A 17049-nucleotide genomic window follows, 5' to 3' on the forward strand; every position below is an offset into this window, starting at 1 on the left:
AAGTTTTGAGATCCTGAACTACCTTAAACGGACCAGATTTCCAAAAGTGTTAAATTCCTATCCTCTGAAAATCCACATTAGACATCCCCAAGTTGGAAACTGAAAATCAGTCATTTCCGGAAAGCCTGATTGTCACGCTTCTGATTTAGAGGAGAGTTAGAGAGCAGAGCAGAGCCGAGCCCCTTACATGTTTGTAAAACAAATTCTGAGTGTATAGGGTCTGTGTCTCTCCCAGGCCATCCAAGCCACTGCCCAAGCAATAGTTAATTACGAGACATACTACTCCTCCAAAGCTGCTGCTCCGTATCCCCCAAAATGGGATCCAACCCTATAAGACACGTTGTCTTGCCTCCTGCCAACACTGGCTGGGCAAACTGGGAGTGCTTCTACACGTGCTGTGGTGCAGACCCGCTGCTGGCTCAACGCACAGTGCTATGCCCTGTGCACTGGTAGACCCTCACCATGGTGTCCAGCCTCTCAGCTCACACCATTAGCGTTGCCCTCCTCTTGGACCAGCATCTCTGCTCACCAGCGGTGCTCAAAGGCATTTGCTGCACCACTCGGCACAGCACAGGGCTCAGCCCAAGCAGTCGGGAGCTTGCAATCTGAATGCTACAGAGAACGTTTCTGATGCTGGAAATACCTTCTCCCTTGGCTGTGATAACCCATGCTTTGTCAGGTTAAAGAGACAAGCCCCAACAAGTGCTGGGGTTAGCATGGAGATGGCCATTCAGAAACTCCTTTGCCCTCTAGCTGCGTTCCCTGCCTGGATGCTTCACATACCTTTGGCTCTTGCCGGCTGGCGGAGTGGCTGTGAGCAGGGTTTCATAAAGAGACTGCAGGGAAACAAAAACCCTGGGTGGGGCTGGGGAAGCTGGCGTAGTTCATGCAAAGGTCACACCCTTTTTATTTCCCTCTGAGCATCCCATCCGAGCAGCCTGGCCTTCACCCAGGGCCACAGTGAATTCGCACCCTGGGACAACGGAGCGCTGCATCTCCCCGTCCACCCGGCAGCCTCCTGCTCATCCCATCAATCCAGCAGCAATGGCCATGAGAAGCACTGGGAAGGGTTTAATACCCAACCCCAAACTCCTCCAAAAGGGCTGCTTTTCCACCCATCCTTTACAGCAGCCATGTTTCAGGCAGGAGGAAAAGAGAGGAGAGAGCAGCAGCTGATGTGCTGTCTCCATTCTCCCCCTGTGGCAAATGAAGGCCCATTTTGGAAATGCTACTTCCTTCCAGGCCAAACCCTTTGATGCCCCAATCTTACTGCCCCAGATGACCCAATACATCTAAAAGCACTAAGCCTTTCTCCGGCAGAGCTTCACTCCTCAGCTCCCCAAGTCCTAACTCCTCCCAGTCCACCCTTCACATGCCAAATCCGCACATTTCCGTTCATCCTGATGTTCCCTCCCTTGTCTGATAGCCCTTCCCACACAAGGACCACATGCTTCCTGCCCCGAGCTCACCACAAGGCTGGGTTTGTTCACTGAAGCGGATCAGAATGAAACATAAGCATGACCCTTTGAATCTCAGGGATTAGGGGATGTAAAGGAGAGAGCGGTCCGTACAAACGTGTGCGGGCATGCCTAGGGGAAGGCTGTGCCACCCCACATTGCTCTCCAGGTTGCTCCGCTAGCTCTTGGTGGGCTCAGCTCCTGCAGCCCTGCACTTCAGCCGCCAGCCTCTGAGACTCCCCCAGCACTGAGCTCTATGGCTAGCTAAGCTTGGGTTTTTTCCTGCTGTTTTTCTGAAACAGCGAAAGGCTTGCACTTGCTTTTGACAAACAATTGAAAAAAAAAAAAAAACAAAACCCAAACAACCAACAAAACCCAAAAAACCAAGCAAGCCCAAAAAATGGGATGGTAGCTTGGGCTCACAAAGACTCTGCCAGCCCAGGACACCAGGGATGAAGGAGAGGATGCATCCAGGAAAAACTGGATATGTTCCCCCGAGGTAGTAGATATATGCACACGCACACCTTGTGATAGAGGGAGTCTGCATCCCAAGGGCAGTATAATCAAACAGCAATATTGTAAATGTATTGGCAGAGGGAAGGAAAAACCATCTCATTGCCCCATATTACGTATGAGGAACGCCAGTGCAGAGGGACAGGGTGACTTACTCACATCACATCGACGCACAGGAAAATCGTGGCAGAGCCAAGTCCCAAATCAGGGACTTAACCACAGCCATTTCTGTGCTTTCTATTTTCTGTTAACAAAGAAAACAGCATTTCCCTGGATTTTGATCCCCAGTGATACTGCTGGATTTGCTGCCTAGTCATGAAATATTCCAGGAGTGGGAAGAGCAAATGAAGCTCCAGCAAGTCATGAGCAGATGTTGCCTTATTGTGCAACCTGCACTGCAAGGGTCACGTTCAGCCCTCCAACACTGCCTCTGCTAGCAAGGCTAGACCCAAAATACCTCGCACCTTACCATAAAATTCCAGGTTTTGGGGGTTTTTTGGTTTGGGGTTTTTTTGTTTGTTTTACACTTATTACTTGGGGATGTTAAGCCAGGCTTGGCAAGAAAAATCAGCCATCACCACCTCAACGCAACCTTGTGGGAGCACAGCTAACAACCAACCAGGCAGGGCACCACACCACACAGAAACCCAGCGCTTTCAAAGCATCAGCCGAGGGGAGCGGTGTTCAAACATCCATAATTGTTTAGCAGAGGTAACTTCACAAACACAGGCACTTTTGATTGCGATCTAGCCACCACACGTGCAAAACAGGGTTTCGCTCACCCACCACCCCCTCACTTTCTGACTCCAGGCATGGGGCGGTGAGGCAGGGCAGCCTCCCCCAGCATACAGGCACGATGAAAGCTGGAGAAGACAGTGAGGAAATTTCCTTAGCTCCCCCATAGATATTCCCCCCCGCCTTTATTTCCTAACTGACTGTCTGCTGGGGTAACCGCTGCCAACGCAAAGAGAGACACCAGGCAAACCACGCCAGGAATCGTTCTTCCCGTGGCTCTGGTGCAAGGCAACACCCCCAACCCCCCAGTCAGCCCCCAAACCTCGGCTCTCCATCCAAGCAGCACAAACCAGCCACATAAGCAAGTTCTCGATACTTTCTCTCTCTTTTTTTTAAATGCCTTTTCATCATGGTTTCCCTGGGAAGAGGAAGCAGCTAACCCAAAAGCGCAGAGATGCCCAGGAAGAAGGAGGGTGCTGTGGGGAGAAGGGGCAGGTGGACATCCCCTGTGAGCCAGCACAGCCATGCTCACAGCCCTCCCACCAAATCCCTGCAGAAAGGTAAGTGGGAACGAGGGTTTTGAAGGAAAATAGGGACCTCCTGAGAAGGCTGAAGGAGGGGCTGTCAACCAGCACCCCGTTAGCTCAACTCAAGCCCGGCCCTCCTCAGCCATACTCCATACCCTTGAGGGCAGCCACAAGGCATGGGCTCTCCCTCCCAGGAGCTGCTGGCTGAACCCCACTCTTCCTCTCTTGGGAAAGGGCCCCACCTGTGGGTGAAGGACCAAAGAGGAGCTTTCAGCCCCATCATACCTCCCTCCACTGAACCAGGGGTTGCAGGGAGGGGATGGAAGAGCCAGGTAAACTGAAGGTCTGCAAAAGTGGAACTCTTTTGCGCTGACACCTTTGCAGTGTCAGTGTGGTCTTCCGATGGGTAAATAGGAGAAAACCAGTAGACTCAAATCTAAATTTGGTGGCCTAGAAGCGGTACGTGGTAGCAGGTAGAGGTTTGCAGGAAGGAAGGGCTAGGAATGAGCTTGGTGCGGACATGTCTTTGCATGAAGTGACTTCTGGTTTGAAGCTGGATTGTGAACATACTCCAGGACTGTGACCACAGGCACAACGTGTTAGTGGCCAGAGCTAGTGTTTTGGGACTTTGATGTTAAGCAAGCAGAAAGTTTGCGAGGCAGTCTGTTCCCTGAGCTGTTTCAGGCCTGCTTCGTGTGGAGGTAAATGATGCTATAGAGATGCTTGTATCTCTCCATTAACCACACAGAGCCCGCACAGCAAATTTAGGTGTAGCTGTTTCTGCTGTAGATGTCTCAAGATTAGGTGAACTCCACCCAAAGTGCACTGAGGCATTTCTCAGGTTCAAGAATAGGTTAAACAAGTCATAAGAACTAGAAAGCTCTGGTGCTGGGGGTGGAGGAGAGGAGAAAAGTGACCTGGACCTGAACTCCACAAGTTGTGGAGGGATGAGGTGGCTGATTCTCTACCCAGACCCAGTTAACATAGACCTTACAGACATAATCTCTGGGACCATGGCTTCCAAAATTAATGTTGTTGTCATTCAGAGTAAGTGAGAAAAAGAACCTCTGGATCCTGTTCTATTTTTCACAGGAGCCCACAGCTGAGGTCCTCTGCATCTTCCCTAATCCATCAGCTCCTTGACAAACAGCCCATTCTCTATTCCCTCCCCGTCTCTCCCACAGCACCACAGAGCTCAACTGACAGTGACAGACCACATTGCAGCTTGTGGATGACTTACTGGCAAGCAGACACCACCTCCTTCTCCCTGAAGTCCCTTGATACAAAGGACAAAGCAATGCCTGTACCAGCATCACTGATCCATGCTGCTTGGCCGATCGACATCATTCCAGGCAGAGAAATATCACAGTTTCTACTGGAAGGGAGCAGGAGCACCTCCCGGCAGCAGAATGCCCTGCTTTGTCCTGAAACAGAGCGCAACCCTCTCACCCTTTGCCATGTTCCCACCCGCCTTCCCAGCTCCCAACCTTCAGCCCTTTCAACACCCACAGTTTTTCCACTCTGCTGCAAAGCGATGAGAAATTCCCTGCCAGAGGACATTCTTCAAATGCGTTATTGAAAAGAAATACAATTCCCTACTCCGGGCGAACAAGCTCCTTCTTTGCCCCCTGAGGAAGAAGGATAATAGCACAGCCAGGGAAAAAAAAAAACCCCAACCTATCCCCAAAGCCTGCTATAATAATATTAAAAAAGAAACCAAAGGGGCTTGGCCAGGAAAATCCCCAGTTCAAAAGAATAATTGCTCCAAGAGATTTAAGCCTACAGCTGAGTCACTAAAATGAAGAAACCTCTCCTTGTCCATAGAAAGCAAACAAATCTTGGGTCATGCAGCACAGCTTCTGTATGTCCTTGTTAGAGAGAAAGGAGAAAGAAGCCAAATGCAATTAATCATAGTCCCAGAAGAAAGGATGAAATCTCTGTAATTAGCTACCTAGGCTCATCTTTCCACTTTTGAAGACTAATCCAGCCTCCTTCTTTCACCCTTCACCCACAGCGCTGCCACAAAAGTCTACTACAAATACCAAATAGCTTCTCTCCAGGGGTACACACTCACCTGCAGCTGTGGTCCCCTAACAATTTTGCAGTAAGTGTACAGGGAGGGTGGAACATTCACAGAGAGCAAACAGAGTTCCTTTTCTTAGTCACCTTTTGTGCATGAGCTGCGATGGAGTTTGCAGACTCTCCAAGAACCTGGAGACTTTGGCTGAACTACAGGAGTTATTTTCAAGCTAGGTATTTTTACATCCACAATCCTCATCCAACTGATCAATGACCAGAAAACACCAATTACAGGGAAAAAAAAGCATACAAACATGAAAATACTTTTCAAATGGTTAGGATTACAACTGCTTGTGCTAATAAATTGGCTAATACCTCATCCTTTGCCCACAGAAAGCATGTTCTTCACAGGTGTATGCACTGTTTATACAGAGGCAAGTGGACAGGGCTATATATTAAGACCAAAGTCTCCAGCAATTAAATTCAATAGGGCAAAGCCAGCTGGTGAGCAGCTCCTTTAATTGCAAAAGGCAAAGCTACATTTTACACATGAAACATGTCCAGATTTGACTAAACCTCACAATTCCTTTGCTACAGCTTCATTCAAAGTTTTGGAAAACATGGGGGAAAAGTGTAGTGCTTTTGAGAGAGGAAGGGGAAGGGCTGGAACTGGTGGCTTAGGAGGTCAGGACCTGACATCCAAAAAAACCTATGCAAATCAGAACAAGCCATTCAACTTCTCTGGGGCTCCTTTAATAAATAAGCGTTGACAAATATTATTCCAACAATGAAAACAACAACAGACCAGCTCTTTAGGTCAAGTACATCAATGGTAAATACAATACAGTGGAATAATACCAAAATTACATCAGCTGAAGAACTGAGACTGATTTCTTCCCCCTCTCTTGTATACAAACCACTGCTAACATATGAATAATGCTGTCAACAACAGACGGGGAATGCTGGCCAGCTTTGTGGTGAGGGGGAACAAAGATTGCAGAGTGGACAGAAATCTCCAGCTTTGCTCTTCCATGACATGGCAGAAATGTTTATTTTCAAAGGAAGGAGATTGGGTCATTCTTCTCTGAAAAAAAATGTAAGTGATTACAGAGCTCCAAGTACAGCTGGAGCCTTCCTGTACACATGTGGGAAACCAGGAGGGATGATTAACAGCCAATCTGTAGGATACGGCAACAGGGCCAAGGAGCCCTGAGTACGTCCATAATGTGACACCCACTCCTTTCCCCTCCAGGTCACAGCTGCAGACACAGCCAAAGGTGCTGGGGATGCTCCAGGGGCTGTTTCGTGGCACAGAGCTGTCTTCATCTTCTCGCAGGGCTGAATTCCTGCTTACCACCAATATCAGTCAAAACACTAAAAATCAGTAGATTGCTCCTCTAGTCTTTGCACAGAAATCTGGCGAAGGAGCTAAGCACGGTGTCAGAGCAAAATTGGGATTTAGCTGTGGCAAAGGTGGCTACTGAATGCCCAGAGTGGCCTCCTCGTACAGTCCTTCAGCTTGGATCTGCTATTTATAAAAATCAAATTAACTCTTTGCATGTCAGGGTGGTCAGAAGGGTCCTGCCAGCACACCGGGGTTTGTCCCTCATTGATGGGAATTCCTACCATCCTTCCAAGGGGACACACGGATCCTCGGGGAGAAAGCCAAATGCTGCCAGCAGACAGGCTGCTTTCCCCAGTCCTGCTACGGGACACAAGAGCAGCCCCCAAAGCACCGCGGTGTGATGCGCCAGCAGCCGCACACGAACTGCGAGCCGAAGCTGCCCTCCGCCGGATGCAAGGGAAACAACTCCCTGCGATGGGAAAGTCAAAAGCTACGTAGTTTTTCAGGTGCAGGCTGCTTTCTTTCCCATAACTATGGGCAACATTCACTTTTCTCAGTGTTGTTGCAGGCACAAGAGGTAAGGGCCAGAAGCTTTCAAAATAAGCAGCAACCTAGGGAATCTGGAAGCATCCTGCTGTCTGACAGCACCAAGCCCTGACATCCAAAACCTGGGCTGCATTCAAGTGTCTCTAACTGAAACAGGCGATTCTCTCCCACTGTTGATTTTCCTACAAACCAGCAACCGATGCACATGCTGGAAAGTGAAACCCCATAAATTTTTGCTAGATAACGATGCTATTTGAATGTTGATGTTTAAATATGGGCATATAACCAAAGATTAAGCTGAGAACTAACCTTTAACTTTCAGACAGTTAACACACAGAAGAGATACAATCACTGTATTTGATTAAAAATAATACTTATTAAAACCCCACTCAACCGTTAACATCTATAAATACTTTAAAATCCTGAATTAGTTAATATTATGTACATCCCTAATTTTCACTTTATGTAACCATGTAACAACTACAAAATGAGTCCTCCTAGCCAGCCTTGTGTCAACCGACCAACACAGGACAGGCACCAACAACAAAAGAATTAAGGAAAACCTTTTCAGGTTTCAAGCGAGAGGAAGAAAACCCCTGAGATTGTCTGCAGCAATTAATTTGGCCCAACACTGCCAACGTACAGGCAACAAACAGTTTTCAGGGGCTGCTCCCTAAGGCAGCAAGGTTAAAGTCTTCTACTCAATTAACCTTTGCAAAGATTTGAGACACCAAGTAGCATCACTGCAGCACCCAAACACCCGTGGACGCACAACAGGGTTCGGAGACCAATGCACAATGCCAACACCATAACTGAGTGTGCCCTATGCGAAACACCCAGATGACATAGCACCATGGACAGTCTGCAGTGCTTATGGCACTAGGAAAAGGATAATGGAAAAGAAAAAAATCAATGATATTTGACTCAGCTGCTTGAAGTTCATGACAATTGATTGTTAATGAGATAGCGTTGCTGGACAAACGACGTGAGGCAGCCCTGGGTCGCTGTGACGGCGAAGGCAGCTGCAGGCAGGCCGACGGTGACACCTAGCGAACACTGACGCTTGCCAGCGACACTCATCCCTTCCAGGACCAGCCCAGTTCCTGAAAACCAGAGCTTCCCCTAATGATCTTTAACCTCTGCCCTAGGCTGTAGGGCAGCTATAACGCTCGCAAAGGTTGAAAAAAGTTATTTCCATGCTAACCTGAATCTGCAGAAACAAACGTCCATAATAAAAGTAATAGAGCAAAATAAACGCCCAAAAGTTCACAAGGGTTTTCCCCGCCTCCCCGCCCCTCCCCCCCCCGAGAAATGCTGGGGAACCTTCCAGGAAGATTACAGCGATGTGCACTTCCCTGCCTGCAAAGTTCTCCGACACACCACACCTTTTAAGCTTCCTTTACTAATAGAGAACAGAGACCATAAAAACCGTAAAATCAGACATTTCTTTCCTATTGCAGCACACAAGAGAAGGTGGCAGACTGCTACCACGTGCCAGGTCGTGGAAAGCAAACAGGGAAGCAGCAGGCATGTGCCTCATCTTGCTGTGACAGGGCTAGATCTCCTCACTCTTGTCCACCACTGTCCCAAGCTTGCTTTCCCCTTTCCCAAGGTCTTGCTCTATATTGAGCATCCTCCAAGCACACCAATTTCCCCATGAGTTTCACACTGCTTCCAATTTCCATTTCTCACTTGTTCAATGCTGTTTCTTAAAAGCAAGTGATGCAATATGTGCTGCTTTTCGAGCACACTCAGCTCCAAAGAGAAGACAACCATGAGACAGACCAACTGCATTTCTCCTTTCAACTTGTTTTCAAATTAATTTAAGTAGACAAAAAATGAACTTTTCAACAAGGTCCCCTTAAAACAGTTCTTTGTAGCAATATGGAAAGCAAAATTTTGAGTTCTGGTACGATCCCCTACTGCCACCAGCAGTAAGATATCATCAAAAGCTGATGGGGAAGCAAAATACCCCCTAGCAGCTCCCTCAATGGTTGCAACAAGGCCAACACTCAACAAGTGGACCACTCACCCAAATTTGGTGGAGAGGACACCTCCCAGGGCAGAGCCAATGATGATGCCTATTCCAAAGCACAGACCCAGCTTCCCCAAAGCATCAGCACGTTGTGAAGGAGTAGTCATATCTGTAATAACCTTCTGAGCACCTGCAGGGAAACAAATACCTTGAAAGAAACTTGTCACAGGGTCTGAGCAGTGGGTATAAGGTTTTTAGGTCACAGAAACAGTGCTGGCCGCAAAACAGTCCTTGCAACCCAGGGGGAAAATGGTTGTGCACACCGCTGAGCAGAACTGGTTCAGCCTGTCAGTCACAGGAAACAAAGCACTCAAACAAACCACTTCACAAGTGGCAAGAGACTTAACACCCTGTCAACTTGAGTCCTCTTGCATGAGTTACATGGACCTCTGGTTGCTAAAGGTTGTCGTATGGTTTTTACTAGAAACATCTTGGAAAGGCCAACTAAAGCAGAACTGCTTGGTGAATAATGGAAGGTATTTTTGTAAGCACGTTTCATTTTGACTAATATGCTCATTTTACCAGGAGAAGGGGAAAAGCTCTCCTATAAAACACCCTGGTTACATGAAGGAAGCTGAGGAGTTTGGGATAGCACTGCTGCCAGCAAGTATTCATGACCCACATTTGAATGGTGAAGTCCAAGCAATTTGCTCAAGATCATACAGGAGAACGGAACTAGGACTACAAGCTACCAGCCCTGCTTTCCATAACCAGTACACCTGCTGCTTCACATTCTCACCATTTCACCCCTAACCATCAAATGTGCCTCCTGCCTTCCTTCATGCTGTTGAGCCTGTTGACTTCCAGCAATGTGAGCAAGAAGAGATGAATAAGCAGTAAAAGCAATTTGGAAAGTCATTCAGCCCCGACCGACCTTACCCGGTAGCCCGTGCATGAACACTGCTGGCAGTCTGGAGAGGAAGAGGATGGGGATGCTGGTGGAAATGGACATGAGCAGGAAGAAGGCACTTCCAGATGCACAGGAGAGAATTAAGGCGGCTCGGGTGCCAAACTGATCTGCAAACCTGGTACAGAAATGGTACAAGGTTGTCAGAAGTGGGACCATGCAGGTCATTGCAAGCATGATGCACCCAGGTGGACAGAGTTGCGCAGCCACCTCACACTCATTTATCTGCCACGGGAAGCACTGATCAGATTCTCAGAGGCACTCAGTTTCCAAAAGAGGACTAGCTATTCAGAGAAGCTCAGCCCACTGGGTCTGAGCACCAGACAAACTCTCTTCATTGCTGACTACCAGCAGTACAAAACTTTGCCTTAAAAAGCCCAACAACAACAAAAAACCCCAAACAACAAAACCACCAACACCACCAAAAAGCCCCCCAAAACCAGAAGCCTTGCCTGGAGGACCAGTGCAAGGACCAGTGCTGAAGCACCAGCTGCCCACCTGGGAAGGCACACACAGACACTTTGGTGCAACGGGAACGTGCTGGCTGTTGCCACTGCTCAGCCCATTTCCAGACCCCTTGTAAGCACAAAGTAACGTGTGCTTCCTTAAGTTCTCCTCCCTTGGCATTTCAAAGAATAAATGTGGGTTATCTCAGAGCTGGTAAAGAGGAGCCACAGGCAGAGGCAGTTACAGCAGCTCAGCTCAATAACTCTTTCAATATTATCACTTGATAGCACATAGTATCCTCAAATTTTATTTTGTGACTCAAAGTTAGTTCACACCAGGGAATCAGGCTAGCTAATGTTTTAGTTCAGGTTCAATGGCAATTGAAGTTATTCCAGTTTCTTTCCAGAGGATGTTCAAAGCAACATTTCTCATTCAGCATCACTTAAATAAAATAAATAGGTAGTTTTCTATTTAGGTTCAATAAAGACTTCACAATACTGACTCAAATTTTCTTCCATTTGAGGAAAAAAAACAAAATAGCCAGATCAGGTTTTGGTTCAGGTTTTATTCAACTCCAAGATACTTTAAAAAGCTAAGTTGTACGAAGTCCAAGAGAACCACAGAAAGGGTTATGAGCAACTGGGACCAAGATGACCCTAAACCAGACCTCAGACGGTGTTTTTCACTCCAATTCCTCCTTGCTTCATTTTATTGAAGTTGCATATTACAGTTAGCAGATGAACATTACCTTGCATAGCAATTAGTTGTGCTTACACCAAAAGAAACAACCCCTCCAAAAATGCCAAGACTGGTCTGCAAACAAAGCTAAGCATAAGTAATTAAGTGCTTTGTGTTGAGGAAGAGGTACGGGACAAAATTTCACTGTTCACATGAAAGCCAGGGAAGGTTATATTAGCTGTTTGTAACCTATAGACCATGATTCACTACATAGTCCATGGCTTTTTTTTTTTGTTACTTAAGAATAAATTCAGTACTTCATCTTCTCATGACTGTTTAGGAGCATGAAGCAAGAAGAACAAGGAAAACTGACCCAGGCTACACATTTTTCTTTCTCTTATCCCCCTCCTTCCCATTTTCTCTTTATCTACCTTTACACTGAGGTCAGAGCAGCCTCACATCTAGGAAAATCCTTTTTATCTCAAACCTACGTTGCAAATTTTGGCTCCAATCTGGCAACATACACCTTCTGTCCCATCTACACCAGCGGGAGTCCAGACCCAAATGGATTCTGGTATGCTGCTTTTCTTCCCTCCAGCATCTCTTCTGGCCATCAGTGAATGACATGCACAGAGGAAAACCAGATTTCAGGTGGCACCAGATCCAGAAACAAAATATGACTATATGTTTGCATATTAATAGAAAAAGCATTCACATTGGGCTCTTTGCACCATCTCTATTCTTAGGAACGCATTTTCTTCCAAGCTGCACTGGAGAATTTAATGCTACTGTTATCATTTTTAAAGTGTGCATTACGGTAGTGTCCAAGGGTTTTTAGAGATCAGATCCCTGAAGCACTACACTCCACGTACCAGAGGATCCTGCAGAGCTCACAATCTACATCAACCAGAACGTGAAATCCCATGCGGGAAAACCGAGGCACATACCAGCTCCGTGTCCATTTATTACTTTGTTGATCAGTAGCAGGACTAAGAAGAAAAGCTAGATTTTCTCAGCCTCCTTTTAGTTTCCTGTCACTGGATTACACTGATCTTTCAAATTTTTTTCTGCTTTTTGGGAATGCATTCCCCCACCATTCGAATTTTTTTGGGCCGTTTACATTTCATTAGGAACAGGAGTGTGGATCCCATGGGGTAGAGAGGCGGAAAACCTGAGTCTTTTCCACTCTTCTCTTATTTTGATAGATGAGGCTTATAGACACATCAGTTCTTAAAGATTCATGCAAGTCTAGCTTTGTATTAAACACTGATGTAGATACAGTGAGATTCAGCTGTATAAATAACACAACCCTCAATTATTTTCATTGACAGCTCTACTTACCATCAATAAATAGCCTCTTTTTTTAGGTTTCCCAGTCACAAGAGATTTCTAAGGTTACACATGGCTATAAACCATTTGCAGGATTAAGCCATTAGGACCTGGGCTCTGAGGACTCTGATGGTTTAAGCCTGTTCCCAGTATATTGTTACGCTTAATTGCGTGTCATTAAAACATAGCTAAGTTAATATAAAGGCTGCTTCTATGTTGCGGTATTTCTAATTATAGTATTTATTTTCCCCTTGCCCATTTATGAAATCTTCAAACATTTCAATGGGACCACAAACCAGAACTAAACGGTTTTTTATTAAAGTATGAAAACGCCTGGCCTTTTTCAGCCATGAAAAGGGTCATGAGAATTGTTCTCACTTACCTTCCGAAAATGGGACCTCCCATGAGCTGGAGGACACCAAAGGTTGTCTGGAGGTAGCCAAACCCCACTGAATCCAAACCTAGGCTCTTTGCCAAGTACTACAAAAGAAAAAAAAAAAAACCTCAGCAGGTCAGGGGAAATGAAGTATGCTATATTTCTGAATAAAGAGCTTAATGTCTGCATGGTGAGGACTACAGCGCCAAACAAGCACTTCCTTCAGGTCCCCATACCTACAGATGAAATCTTCATTAGGTCAGACATACCCTTCTTAATAAAGGCCAAAAGCCTCTGTCCCATACCATTCACTAATGAAGATCGGGGGATGTGATCAAAACCATCAGTTTTGCAGCAGGTAATAAATCTCAACTGCCCTTTACCTTTGCAGTCTAACAAAGCTGAGCTTAAGGCAGGCTCTGTGCTATTCATGTGCTGCTAAGGACAGTGATGTAGATTTTAAGTAGCCTTCCTGACCCCACACCTGGGGCAACCTGAGCACTACCCAGGAGACAACTGCTGTTTAATCAAGCAAGCCAGAATCAAAGCAAGCACAATACAGGCAAAATGTTGCCTTTACTTCTAATCTGGATGGTACACCCACCTTTTGAGCTTGCAAAAAACATGCACACCAAAAAAAAAGAAAAAAGAAAAAACCCAGATATATACCTTGAAGAGCCACAATCCTTTGGGTTTTTTAATTTAAAAATGGTATGCTCAAATGACAGCTATTTCTGATTCACGTTTTTGTTTTGTGCGATCTGCTAAGTTTGAAATGCTCAGCCAAGTTCAGCTCTCAGAAGGTGGTGGAGGTGCCCCAACCTTGCCTGCTTCCCCAGTGCATGCTCTGCACCCAGGTCCCCAAACTCCCTGTAACCGATTGGAGATTACACCCATCTCCCATGAATAAACCGTGTCTCAGCCTACAGGCTCAGGGCACCGCGAGGCTGGTTTAGTCCCAGGAGGAGGGAGCAGTTCAGCTCTGGAGGCACAAAACTAGAAGGGAGATCTCCCAGAAGGCATGAGCTCACCAGAGACAGGGATGGACAGGCGTATCATAGATCCAGGAGCTCACAAGAGCAGGAAAACAGACAAAAGAGTCCAGTAGGTGAGAAGCAATGATTCCCACTCATGGCTGGCTTATTACACCCTCAGAAAACCCACTTCTGATCTGGAACCTCCAATTTCTGCTGCCTGCTTGTTGGGTCACTTGCTTATCCCAGCTCCCACTGAAAGTGAGAGGACAGAAACTACATCAGCTTCACCCAGGGCTATCAGACCAGGAAAGAGCTCTAGGTGCCACTGCAATAAAATAATAAAACAGCTTTTAATGCCTGGGCATACCCTGAACACAGTCACAGCTTGCCTGCCAGATAGGAATATGCTTTCCTCTCTCTTTCCTGCTAGAAACTTTCTTCTAACTTTGCTGGAAAACCACACAGCCTGGCATTGAAGACAAACTGTGCTGTGAAGCAGAACAATCCATACTCACAGGCATGACTCCCATCTGCATGAACAGGAAGGTCAGATCTAGGGTAGCAATCAGGTAGGCAACAAGGATCACTTGTCCTCTCTTGACCTCTCCTGAGTGGCTGCTCTCATCCAGGGTCTTGCTCCTCATTCCTGAGGCTCCTTCCTCAACTCCAGAGCTGGCTTTTGTATTCATAGCACTCATGGAGTGATTTACTGCAGGCTGCCAGGCTGAAAAGTGACACAAAGGTGCTTTCTAGCTGGGAACATGGAGCATAGGTAAGGTGCAGAAGCCGTGTTTACAGTTCAAAGCTTACGGTGTGAAAGGTGTTGAGTCAGCATGCCAGGAATTTTTTTTTCCTTTCCTTTTTTTTTCCCCCCCTCCCCTTTGCTTACTCACCAGGCAGGATTAAAGGTAATCACACATCAAATCAAACCACAGATCTTGTTCTTCAGCCTTGTCCCAGGTGGGCTTATTGCATCAAGGACCATCACAGCAAAGACCGGCTTGAGAATCCCAGCAGGGTGAAAGCAGACATTGCCCCAAACAAGAGCACGTGACAAACTCTTCAACTCTTTAACTGTTTCCTTTCTTTCACCTTTATTGCCTCTGGTGGCTTGGAAGAGATGACTTTTAATCCTTCATGACAGGCACTTTTTCTTTTTGGAGGCTTCAAATGAAGCTTACAGCAGAACAGCTATTTCCAAGTCCTCATGCTTCTTGTAGTAGATTTATACAGATTCTGAACCAAGCATAGGTCTTACATGCAACTAGAGTTGCCCTTATCAACACCTCTAGCTGAGCCATTTTCTCTACTGCACCAGGTGCTGCAAATTTATAGAGACTGAGCCAGCAAATGTTCACATGTAACTCCACTCAGACTACAAATTACCGGCCAATGCCAAAAACATTAAAAAACCCCAATATTAAATCCCCACAAATCATGAGGCTGACTGCAAGCTGGAGAATTAAATAAAGAAGACTCATTTGTCATTTGGGGGTTTTGTTTGCTTGCTTGCTTACTTAGGGTTTTATTTGTTTGTCTGCTTGCTTTTTTGCTTGGGGGGTTATTTGCTTGTTTTCTTACTTGTTGAACCCTGGAAGTCTGGTTGAGCATTATCTTTATTTTAAAGAGGAAAAGAAAGCAGAGAACCCAATGCCCCATTTTTGTAGAATCACAGGAGTTTTGGTAGGAAGGGGCCTCAGGAGACCTCTCCTGCTTGCACACATCAGCTCAGCTGTGGCTTTTTAGAATCATAGAATGCTTTGGGTTGGAAGGGACCTTAAAGATCATCTAGTTCCAACCCCCCTGCTGCGGGCAGGGACACCCTCCACTAGACCACATTGCCCAAAGCCTCATCCAACCTGGCCTTAAACACTTCCAGGGATGGGGCCTCCACAACCTCTCTGGGCAGCCTGTTCCAGTACCTCACCATTCTTAACAGTAAAGAATTTCTTTCTAACATCTCATCTAAATCGACCCTCCTTCAGCTTGAACCCATTACCCCTTGTCCTGTCACTACACTCCCTGATAAACAGTCCCTCACCAGCTTTCCTGTAGGCCCCCTTCAGGTACTGGTAAGCCCCAATTAGATCTCCCCAGAGCCACCTTTTCTCCAGGCTGAACAATCCCAACTCTCTCAGCCTGTCCTCATAGGAGAGGTGCTCCATCCCTCTGATCAGCTTCGTGGCCTCCTCTGGACTCGCTCCAACAGCTCCATGTCTCTCCTGTACTGGGGCCCCCAGAGCTGGACACAGTACTCCAGGTGGGGTCTCACCAGAGCTGAGTAGAGGGGCAGGATCACCTCCTTCGACCTGCTGGTCACACATCTTTTGATGCAGCCCAGGACACGGTTGGCTTTCTGGGCTGCAAGCGCACACTGCCAGCTCATGTTGAGCTTCTCATCAATCAATACCCCCAAGTCCTTCTCCTCAGGGCTGCTTTCAATCCATTCCTCGCCCAGCCTATAGCTGCGCTTGGGATTGTGCCAACCCATGTGCAGGACCTTGCACTTGGCCTTGTTGAACTTCATGCAGTTCACACGGGCCCACCTCTCCAACCTGTCAAGGTCCCTCTGGATGGCATCCCTTCCCTCCAGCATGTCGACCACACCACACAGCTTGGTGTCGTCGGCAAACTTGCTGAGGGTGCACTCGATCCCACTGTCCATGTCGCCGACAAAGATGTTGAACAGTTTGAAAATCTCCAAGGAAAGAAATTTGCCACCTCCCTGAGTATCTGGGAAAGAATTTTTTTCTAACGTCTGATCTGAATTTCCCAAGCTGCGGCTTGTGGCTGTTGTCCCTCATAGCATCAGCTGCTGCTACCGAGAAGAGTCTCGCTGCATCATCTCTGGAGCCGCCCTTCAAGCGGCTGCAGGTGCTGTTAGATAACCCCAGCCTCCTCTTTGCCAGGCTGAACAAGCCCAATTCCCTCCACCTCTTTCGAAGATGATGTACTCTAAACCACTGACCTTCTTGGTAGCCCTCCCCTGACTCCACTCCAGTTTGTCCACAACCCTCTTGAACTGGGAGGTCCAATACTGGGTCAGCGCGATCAGCACCAAGCTGAGTGAAATAGAATAATTTTGGTTGGAAAAGACCTTTAAGATCATTGAGTCCAACCTTTAACCTAGCACTGCTAAGTCCACCCCTAAAACATGT

The 17049-nt window shown here is 46.9% G+C and overlaps 1 protein-coding gene across 6 annotated transcripts in view; it reads right to left on the reverse strand.

Annotated features, from left to right (window-relative positions):
* The window catches only part of SLC22A18 (solute carrier family 22 member 18), a 92833-nt gene that overhangs the window by 57609 nt on the left and 18175 nt on the right, over window positions 1-17049 (reverse strand). For 4 of the 6 annotated variants that reach the window (XM_054828095.1, XM_054828090.1, XM_054828094.1 and 1 more), the window contains 4 exons: window positions 14407-14615; window positions 12921-13018; window positions 10057-10202; window positions 9175-9307 (listed from right to left, as the gene is read on the reverse strand). In XM_054828095.1, the coding sequence (XP_054684070.1) occupies window positions 9175-9307; window positions 10057-10202; window positions 12921-13018; window positions 14407-14615 (586 nt within the window). Of the gene's footprint in view, window positions 1-9174; window positions 9308-10056; window positions 10203-12920; window positions 13019-14406; window positions 14738-14784; window positions 15985-17049 lie in introns of those variants that run through there. The other 2 variants (XM_054828091.1, XM_054828092.1) reach the window with 2 other exon arrangements.

The sequence above is a fragment of the Grus americana genome, chromosome 5 (genome assembly GCF_028858705.1).
Source record: "Grus americana isolate bGruAme1 chromosome 5, bGruAme1.mat, whole genome shotgun sequence".
Lineage (NCBI taxonomy): Eukaryota > Metazoa > Chordata > Aves > Gruiformes > Gruidae > Grus > Grus americana.